We start from the raw sequence: 9,588 nt of genomic DNA on the forward strand, positions 1-9,588 counted from the left end.
CACACACACACACACACACACACACACACACTCACGTGGGTTCCTTATTCCAGCAGGAATGGGGGGGCTTTCCCCCTGTCAGGAGCTGCAGCTTCACCAAGCACAACCTGCTGGGGATGGGGGGGACAAAAAGGGGGAACCCCCCTCCCCCGAGAGACCCCCAATCCAGGCAGGAATCACACGCCCAACTCCCAGCGGGATTTTCTGCAGTGTTTCATGGGAATAAACAGCCCCCCCCGTGGAGAGCCAGGAAAAGGAAACACCCCCCCCCTGCCCTCAACCATCCCCTCCTTATTCCTTCCCCAGTTTAAGAGGATTTTGGGGGTGTTTTTTTAATTTTTAATTGGGTTCAAACACAACAAACTCTCACAGAAAGGGGATGGGGGGGTTTCACTCCTCCCTGGCTGGGTCTGGGGGAGCAGGGGGGGCACTGGCCAGCCCAGCTCCTTTAGGGGGGTGCAGAGGGCTGGGGGGAGCCCCAGAATGGCCGTGGGGGGCTCAGCTTCAAAGGCTCACCCCGGCTTGGGATGAGTCTGCTTTAATCCCGTGGGAAGAAGCCAGTGGGATGTGGAGCCAGGAGTGTGACACCCCCAGGCCGTGGAGCCGCTGGAAGGAATTCCTTGGAGAAGGAATTTCACTCCCAAAGGAGCCCAGGAGACGGGAAAACAGAGGGAAGAGAGGAAAACCCAGTGGCTGCTGGAGGTGAGGGCAGGACTGTGCTGTGGCTCCGGGGCTAAACCTCTCCGGCATTCCCAAGGCAGCCCGTGGATCTCACCTGGCATTCCCAAGGGAGCACATCCCAAGGGAGCTCATAGACCTCACATTCCCACAGGAGCTCATCTCATTCCTCCTGCCTGGGCCAGCACAGGGACCCCGAGGGCAGCAGAGGTGGCACAGGGGGTCGGTGTCACCTCCCTTTCCAAAGGCCCACACGGCACCTTCCGGCCTGAGCCTGGGATCAGGCACGGGAAGAAGGGATGGGAGAAGCAGCAGCTTCCCTTGTCAGGGTGGATTTTGGGTTGCAGCCCCTCCGGGAACCCTCCTGTGCCACCAGCAGCTGCCCAGGGGCACTGGGAATGTCCCACGGAGCAGCCTGGCACCAGTGCCCTGCCCAGAGGAGGCAGGAACCACGCTGGGCTGGGATTTCTCCCATTCCTCCTGGAGAGAAGGTGGTTTTCCCTCTTCCCCACCCTCCTGCTCCCGCTGGGGCTGAGATGGAGAGGAGAGAGGCAGCTGGAGGAACAGCAATCCCAGTCTGGAATCTCTTCGGGACACCCCAAGGATGGCACTGGGAGCAGGGAGCAGGTGCCTTCCACGGGATGGTTCCAAAATCCCCCTGCGGAGCACGAGGGCGGGGACAGGGACAGTCTGGGAGGGGGTGGCCACCACGGGAGTCCCCACCTGGACCTGCTGGAGGTCTGGAAGTGAGTTAGTAGCTGGTTTTGTCAGGGAACACCCGGATTTGGGAAGGTGAAGGTGGCGTTAGTCTGTCCGGGGGGGGACACAGGAGTGTCCCCAGGCGGGCGGTGGCCTCGTGCTTCTCTTAAATCCGAGGAGAAAGCGGGGACAGGGAAGGGAAACCAAAGGAGAGGAGGCTCCTCGTGTCTCCTGCTTCCACTGCGAGCAGTCCGGGGCAGGGTGGGGGGGGACGCAGGAGCAGCTCGAGTTCTACTTGTGGCTGTTGTAGGCCTTGTGCCTCTGGTTCATGGGGTTCTCCGGGGACTTCATCCACTCCTTCTTGAGGAGCTGCTTGAGCTGGGACAGGCGCATGTTGGGGTTCTCCTGCTTCAGGCGGGGCAGGTGCAGCTCCTCGAAGGCGCTGAAGGCGGCTTTCATGCGGCGCTCGGGGTGTCTGTCCGCCTCGTTGGCCACGCTGCCGGGGCAAACCGGGACACGTGGGACACAGGGACAGCCCCACCCCGCCCTCCCCGCCCACCCTGCCCCGTGCCCCTGCCACCTGGAGCACGGGAATAGCGGGATAAGGGGCTGAGAATCTCCCCGTGACAAGTCCGACCCCGCTCCCCGCGGAGTTCCCGTTGGGATGTGTTCGTGAAGCCACTGGTTTTGGGGGGAATGTCCAGCAGGAATTCCCCTGGGGAAGTGGTCCCCTCAGAGGAGGGCACGGCTGGGGTGTGGCCACGCACCTGAGGACAGCGATGGCATCCTCGATGGTCCTGGCCTCCACCGAGCCCTCCTCCAGCACCCTCCTGTTGATGTTCTCCTCCAAGGGGACTTCCAGGTGAGTCTTCTCCGCTGCACAGGGAAGGGGAAAAAGGGAGAGCCATCAAACCCAGCCCGGGCAACCATCAAACCCAGCCCGGGCAACCCCCCAGGAGAGGGTTTTCCCTCTGGAAAACTCAGCCAGAGTCCAGGCCCGGCGCTGGAAGAGCTCTGGCTCTGCAGCTCTGCTCCACCCCGAGGTGCCAGGAGGGTTCTTTTTCCCATATTTGGGTGTCAGACATGGGCACAGCAAAGCAGGGAGCACGGGAACGGCTGCAGGCAGCACAGCAACAGGACCATGGAATCACTAAGGTTGGAGAAGACCTTTCAGATCACCAACCCTCAACCCACCACTGCCACATTCACCACTGAACCACGGCCCCGAGTGCCACATCCACGTGTTCCTCCAACACTTCCAGGGATGGTGACTCCACCACCTCCTGGGCAGTCTTTTCCAAAGCTTTAAAACCCAGGAGTGGCTGCCTGCAGCTCCTGCTTTCCAAACACCTTCAGAGACAGCAGGTGGAGAAGGAGCAGCCCCCCCATCCCACCCCCATCCCCCTGGGGCCTTCCCATGGCATTCCCGGACCTGTATCCACGTTCTCCTTCTGCTGCTGGTCTTTCCTGATCGTCTCCTCGATCTGGGCCCTGGTGACCTTCCCTGGAGTGACCTGCTTGGGTGACTTCCCTTTGAGCTTGGAGTCCTCCTCCTCCAGCAGGCGCTGCAGCTCCTTCTTGCGCTCCAGCTGCTCCAGCCGCCGCTTCTCCCGCTCCTCCTGCCAGGAAAGGAAGGACCAGGTCACCTCCAGACCCTACACAGGGATCAAACCAGCCCTTCCAGGAGCTGGGAATCCCGCTGGGACAGGAACAGGCACCTCAGTGCTGTAGCTGGATCACCCCGACCTTCAGCGGGACAGCGACAGCCCGTCCCCATCCCTTTGGAATCACGATTCCCACATCCCTGCCCGGTGATGTCAGCCCTGTGAAACACAACCCTGCTGCGGAGGAGGAGTGCCAGGACAATCAGATTAAGCTTTCCACTTTAATTTTAATAAGTGCTGGGAGGTTGGGAGTTCAGCAGTTGCTGGTGAGGAGCCTGGGTCCGTCCCCACGCCCTTCCCGAGGGCCGGGACACGCGGCCGGGCGGATTCCGACGGGCAGAGCAGCTCTTGTGGGAATCTGAAGTGCTCCAGAAGGAGCTCGAGAGCCACTTTGCCCAGGGAAGAGGGTGACAAGCCCGTGGAACAAGCCCTTAAGGGCTTTCAGTGCTCTGGCTGAGAGTTGTCTCCCTCCTCTCCCAAAGCCTGGAAGGTCAGGGGAAAAAAAACCCCAAACAAACAGAAGAGGGAAGGGGGAGAGGAGGGAAGGGGAGAGGGAAGGGGTACACAGGGATGTGTCTGTGGCCACGGCGCAGGATAACGATGGATCCAGGTGGAATCTCCTGGTTGGCCACCAGCACCAGGGAGTTTAAAGGAGACCACAGGGCACTGGGAGGAGCAGGGGATGAGATTCCTTCGGCAGGACACGTCCATTCCCAAGGATTTGGGTGTTAAAACAGAAGTCTCCAGCCTTGCAGAGAAGTGCCTGAGCAAGGAACGGCTCATCAGCTCCAGAAGAGCTTCCCAGCTGCTGGGGAGAGGAGATCCAGATCCCAGGCACAGGGAGCCACAGCTCCTGATCCCTGCTCTCAGGAGAGGCCCTGGAAAGGCTGGAGAGCTCCTGGCAGGGCAGGAAGGCGAAGAAATGCAGGGGAAATGACGCAGGTGGCAAGAGAGTGGAGCAGAACCGCCCTGGAGCGTGTCCGAGTGCCCAGCGGGACCCCCAGGGCTCAGCAGAGCCTGGAAACGGGATCAGCCAGGGCCCTTCCATCACCCCCAGGCAGGCAGAGCAAGGATGGAGGGAAAGCCGGAGCCTGGGCAGTGGGTTTGGGGTGTGAGCCCCAGCCTGGCGTCCTCGGGGCTCTCCCGACAGCTCCGTCCCCTGGATCCGAGTGCCACGAGTCCCTCCCGGAGCACACGGGCATTCCATGCCAGCACCACCCCCCAGATACCTCCTTCTCCGGGAATTTTGACCCCTGGGAATGGTTTGGCTTCTCCAGCCTCATCCTAGAGAGGACAAAGTCGTTTATAATCCGAGCCACACATCCCTTCCCTGCCGGGATGTGACAGGACACGGGCAGCTCCTCCTGTCCTCCACAGGGATATTCCAGCTGTACGAGGCTGGAGAAGCAGCCAAGGAGGGTTTCTCTGATTTATTTCCCTCCAGCAGCCCACTAATTTCTGGCTCTGGCAGCGGGAAGAGCACCTGGGCAGGAATAGTTGGGTTTTCCGGGCTCAGCTCCACACCTGAGCAGAGACCTTTGCTGCTGTGGGCTGCACATTCCCAGGGAAAAGGGGTTTCTGGGAAGAAAAAGCACTGAAACACAGGATTTGGGGGAAATTCCAACCTGGACGTTGTGGTTGTGCTGACACAGGGAGAGGAGACGGCTCAGGGGACACTGGAAACCACCCCACTGGTTTCCCTAAAACCCAGTCCGAGGCTCTGGGACAGACACCAGTTTCCCAGTCAGCAATCCCAGCTCCACATCCCCCCACTCTCCAAATTCCCGTCCTCCCTGCCTGCAGGAGGCTGTTTTGGAAGCACAAGCAGGTCACCTTTGGCCAAGCCCTTAAATCCAGCAATAACAACTCCTTGTTCCAGGAAGCAATTAGGGAGCATTACGGGATCGCACCGGGAACAGCCCACAGGACTCCGGATTCCAGGACACAAATTAGGGATGAACTCACGCAGGGGACACAGTGGGAAGGGCCCAAGGTCACTGGGACGTGGTGCCTCCTGCCACAGCTCCCAATTCCTGGAGCAGCACAAGCCCAGGAACGCCCAAAATCCCATTTTTGGCACCGAGAGAGCACGAGGCAACAGGGATAATTTCAGAGGAAGCAGCTAAACCATCACTAAGAGTTCCTAAAAAAAAAAATCCCACAAACCAGGAGGTGGATTTGGGTAACAAGAGCAGGACATTAAAAAACAAAGAAATAACCCAAAAAACACCGCTGGAAACGGGGACCCAGGGAAGGGCAAACCAGAGGGAACCTCAGGAGAGAGACATTCCTGATGCAGGGAACGGCAAAACCAGGAGGGGGGAAAAAAAAAAAGGACCTTTGAGACCCTTAATCTGCTGATTCCATTTTCCTCCTCTGAAAACCAAAGGCAAGGAAAGGAAAAGAAAAAATGAAAAGGAGCTAAAGGAGCGTTTTGGGCACAGTCCAAATCCCTGATCTTTCCCTCGGTTCAGTTTTAAACCATTCCCACCAGAAGGCCTGTGCTGCCTCCCTCGGGAACTCTGAGATCCGCCAGGTTTGGGAATTGCACAGCAGAGCTCACACTTCACTCCCACACCGGGCTGCTTTTAGCTCCCGGAGCAGCCACGAAATTCCAGCTTCTCCCCCCCGGAACGGAGCATGGGACGAGGTGTGGGGTATCCCTGGGTCTCCCAGGGTTTAGGAGACGCCTCTGTGGGCAGGCACTGACCTTCCTCTGCTCCTTCCTCATCACGTGTTTGTCCTCATCCTTCCAGTAAGCATCTTCCAGCTCCTGCTGCCTCTTGGCATCGGCCGCTGCCTTGGCCTCGGCTTTCCTCGCTCGGGCAGCAGCCGACTTGGTGTTTTCCCCCTGGAACTTCTTGGGCATCACTCAAGGTGCTCTTTGGGGAGGAAAGCAGGGTCAAGTCCTTGCCCCCTGGGTTCGGGATTTGCTGGGAAAACCCCTTTTATGGGATGGCTGAGGTTGGGAAAGCCCTCCAAGGTCACGGAGCCCCCCTTGTGCCCCATCCCCGCCTTGTCCCCCAGCCCAGAGCACTGAGGGCCACCTCCAGTCCTTCCCTGGACACCTCCAGGGACAGGGACTCCAAACCTCCCTGGGCAGCCCCTTTCAAGGCCTGACCACCCTTTCCATGAGGAAATTCCTCCTTGTGTGCGACCTGAACATCTCCTGCTCATTTCCTCTCCTCCTGTCCCTTGTTCTTTGGGAGCAGAGCTCAATCCTCCCCCGGCTCCCCCCTCCTGTCAGGGGGTTGCAGAGCCAGAAGGTCCCCCCCTGAGCCTCCTTTTCTCCAGGCTGAGCACCCCCAGCTCCCTCAGGAGTTCTCCAGTCCCTTCTCCTCGTGCTCCAGCCCCATTCCCTTCTCTGGACACGCTCCAGCGCCTCAATGCCCTTCTTTTCTTGAGGGTCCCAAAACCGACCCCCTGATCTGAGGATCCCCTCCAGCAGAGGGGACAGTCCCTGCCCTGCTCCTGTGCCACAGCGGTTTTGACCCAATCCAGGTGCCCTTGGCCTCCTTCCCCAGCTGGGCTCATGCCCAGCCGCTGCCACAGCACCCCCAGGGCCCTTCCCAGCTTTCCAGCCCCTCCGTCCCCCCGCCTGGAGCGTTCCATGGGTTTGGTGTGACACCAGGGCAGGCTGTGGCACTCGGCCAGCAAAGGCTCTGCTTGTGGACGCTGCCCGCGCAGACAGGGCTGTGGAGCCGCTCTGGATCCCAAATCTGGGGGGGGTTTTAATGGCAGATGTTTAATTTGTCAAACAAAGCCGGGCACAGAAGGGCTGCTCTGAAGGGCTGGTCGCTCCACCCCCGAGGTTTTCCCGGCCTGGATCGAATCCCTCCTCCCATCGTCTGGCCCTTCCCTAAACCCCTTCTCCTGCCCTCTGACCCTTCCCGAGGAGCGGGATGCGGGCCGGGCTCCAGCCCAGGATGGGGATGGGGGGACACCCGGGCCTGTCCCCTCACCCCCCGCCGCCACACCCCCAGGCCTCCCCGCCCCGTCCCCCCCGCCCCTCCCCTCCGCCCCGTTCCCGTCCCGTCGGGTCCCCGCCGCCCCCGCCCATCCCCGGCCCCTCCGCCCGGCCCCGAACCGGGCCCCGCTCCTACCCGGGCCCCGCCGCCCCGCCCGTCGCGCGCCTCGCGCGTCATCCCCGGGCGCCGGCGCCCCCCGCGGGAGGGGCGGGAGAGGGGAGGGCGCCGCCGCCATGTTTGTTAAGGGCAACAACCGGGCGCGGCCTTGCTCCGCCCGCGCCGCGGCGCCGGGAGAGGCGGAGGAGGAAGCGAACGAAGGGGAGGGAGCGGAGAGACGGGTGGGCGGTGGGTCCCGCCCGCGGCAGCGCTGGCGGAGCGGCGGGAAGGCCGAGGGCCAACATCTTCCTCTGCCCGGCACAAAGATGGCGTCGCCCCGAGGGGCGGTCCTGAGACGGGTGTGGGCGGGGCTTGGAAGGGCGTGGTCCCTGTGTCACATGGGTGGGCGGGGCTTAACAGGGTGTGGTCCGCTTGACACCTGAGTGGGTGTGGCTTGGCAGGTCTGACCCCTTTGTTACCTGGTGGCTTCATCAGGGCAGAACCCATTGTTACCTGGGTGTAACCCATTGTTAATAGGGTGTGGCCTATTGTCCCCTGAGTGGGCGGGGCTTAACAGGGCGTGGCCATTGTCACCTGGGTGGATGGGACTGACCAGGCAGCTGTTTCCTCCCTCCTCCCCCAGCACCCGTCCCCGTGTCCCCCCAGTTTGACACACACCCCCCTCCAATTCCAGTTGCACCCCCCGAGGGGCTCAGCCGTGTCCCCCCCTGTCCCTGCAGCCCCCCAAGGACAGGCTCCTCCCAGGATCAGCTCCTCCTTTATTGGGGACCCCAGGACAGGGCTGTGTCCCCTGTCCTGCTGTCCCCCCAGAGCCAGGTCACCATTTCCCCCCGTCCCCCTACACGTGGGTCTCCTGCACCAGCAGCTCCGTGGCGGCTCCGGGTTCGGGGGGGTCCCAGGAGGGGCTCCCCTCTCCCTCCAACCTCTCCGGCAGCACCCGGGAAGCTCCAGCCTTGTCCAGGGGCTCGTCCCCGGGGCTCCTGCCCCCCGGGGGGAACCCCGAGGGCGAGTTCCTCACGATGTCCCACCACAGCACCCCCGGGGGCTGCCGCCTCTGCCGGGTGGGCCCTACCGGGAATGGGGGGTCAGGGAGGGGGTGCAGGGACGGGACCCCCCTGCACAGGGTCATGGCCCCTCCCCAGCTCACCTGGCAGGGAGCTGAGCAGGACCCCCACCCCCACCGTGCTGAGGGTCCCCAGCGCCCCGTAGTACAGGTAGGACATGGAGTAGAAGTCACCCAGGATGGTCGGTCTGTGGGGGGACATGGGGACAGCGGTGTGACCTCACAACCAACAGGGACAGAGGTGTGATGTCACAGCCAACGGGGACAGTGGTGTGACGTCACAACGGACAGGGGAAGGGGCGTGACATCAAAAGGAACAAAGAAAGCAGTGTGACATCATAAGGGACAAAGGAAGCAGTGTGACATCATAAGGGACGGGGAAGGTGCTGTGATGTCACAGGGGAAGCAATGTGACGTCATAAGGAAAGCGGCGTGACATCATAAGGAACAGGGACAGCAGTGGGACACCAAAAGGGATGAAGAAAGCCCAGTGATGTCATAAGGAATGAGGGAAAGCATCGTGACATCCCAAGGGAAGCCGTGTGACGTCAGAAGAACAAGGGCAGCAGTGTGACGTCACACGGGACAGGGAAAGCGCTGTGACATCACAACAAGCCACCCGCCTCCCCAGACACCCCCCGGCCACCCCCTCTCACCGTGTGGGCTCCGGGGGGTCCCCGGGGGGGCCGAGGGGCGCGGGCAGGGTGGTGCCGTTGGCGCCGGTGCCGTTGTGGGGGGGGCAGAGGGTCCCGAAGCTGGGCAGGACCCCCATGGTGGCCGCGCTGGGGGGGTACAGGGTGGCCCCCATGGCCACCCAGAGGGACAGGGCAAAGCCGGCGGCCAGGCCCCCCAGGACACCCTGCGGCACAGGAGGGGGGTCTGCACGGCCCGGGGGGGGCTGGGATGGACCCCAGAGACACCCCCCCCAAAATCCCCCTCCAGACTCACAGCCAGGCTGCAGAGCGGCAGGACCCCAGAACCCCCCGCCCCAAAATCCACCCCCCTCCCAAAATCCCCAGGCTCACAGCAGGAACATGCCCAGGACCCAGAGTGCCCCTCCCCAAAAAAAATTCCCACTCCCCAAAATCCTTCCCCAGTCACGGTTCTGCTGCAGAGCTGCAGGACGCAGAACCCTCCCCTCCCCAAAATCCCCCTGCCCAAAATTCTCCCTTCCAAAATCCCTGGACTCACATCAGGAACATGGCCAGGACCACAGAGTGCCCATCCCCCCACTGAAAATTCCCCCTCCCCAAAATCCTTCCCCCCTACTCCTGGCCATGCTGAAGAGCATGTCCCCAAAACCCCCCTCCCCAAAATCCCCCCGAGCTCCCCCCTCCCTTCATAGCTGGGCTGCAGAAGGGCAGGAACACGCCCAGGACCCCAGAGAGCCCCCCCCCCC

At 62.0% G+C, this 9,588-nt stretch overlaps 2 protein-coding genes across 3 annotated transcripts in view; both read right to left on the reverse strand.

Annotated features, from left to right (window-relative positions):
• Nucleotides 1-327: 327 nt before the first annotated feature.
• On the reverse strand, nt 328-7,188 carry CCDC124 (coiled-coil domain containing 124). 2 transcript variants are annotated; one of them, XM_027664356.1, is made up of 5 exons: nt 7,145-7,188; nt 5,752-5,923; nt 2,810-2,996; nt 2,145-2,253; nt 328-1,873 (listed from the first exon to the last, which is right to left on the reverse strand). In XM_027664356.1, exons 2-5 carry the CDS (start codon nt 5,908-5,910, stop codon nt 1,669-1,671), a joined length of 660 nt encoding a protein of 219 aa, XP_027520157.1. In that variant the 5' UTR covers nt 5,911-5,923; nt 7,145-7,188; the 3' UTR covers nt 328-1,668. The 2 variants fall into 2 exon arrangements, with proteins under 2 accessions (XP_027520157.1, XP_027520158.1); XM_027664357.1 differs by lacking the exon at nt 7,145-7,188 and adding an exon at nt 6,057-6,081.
• Nucleotides 7,189-7,964: 776 nt separating this feature from the next.
• Nucleotides 7,965-9,588, reverse strand: part of SLC5A5 (solute carrier family 5 member 5) — a 4,892-nt gene continuing 3,268 nt past the window's right edge. Inside the window, exons 11-14 of the mRNA XM_027664215.1 lie at nt 8,846-9,048; nt 8,770-8,786; nt 8,274-8,408; nt 7,965-8,194 (exon numbers count right to left, since the gene is read on the reverse strand). Of these exons, the coding sequence (XP_027520016.1) occupies nt 7,965-8,194; nt 8,274-8,408; nt 8,770-8,786; nt 8,846-9,048 (585 nt within the window). The remainder of the gene's footprint in view (nt 8,195-8,273; nt 8,409-8,769; nt 8,787-8,845; nt 9,049-9,588) is intronic.

This window comes from Corapipo altera, unplaced genomic scaffold, assembly GCF_003945725.1.
Source record: "Corapipo altera isolate COAL_440 unplaced genomic scaffold, ASM394572v1 96, whole genome shotgun sequence".
Classification (NCBI taxonomy): domain Eukaryota; kingdom Metazoa; phylum Chordata; class Aves; order Passeriformes; family Pipridae; genus Corapipo; species Corapipo altera.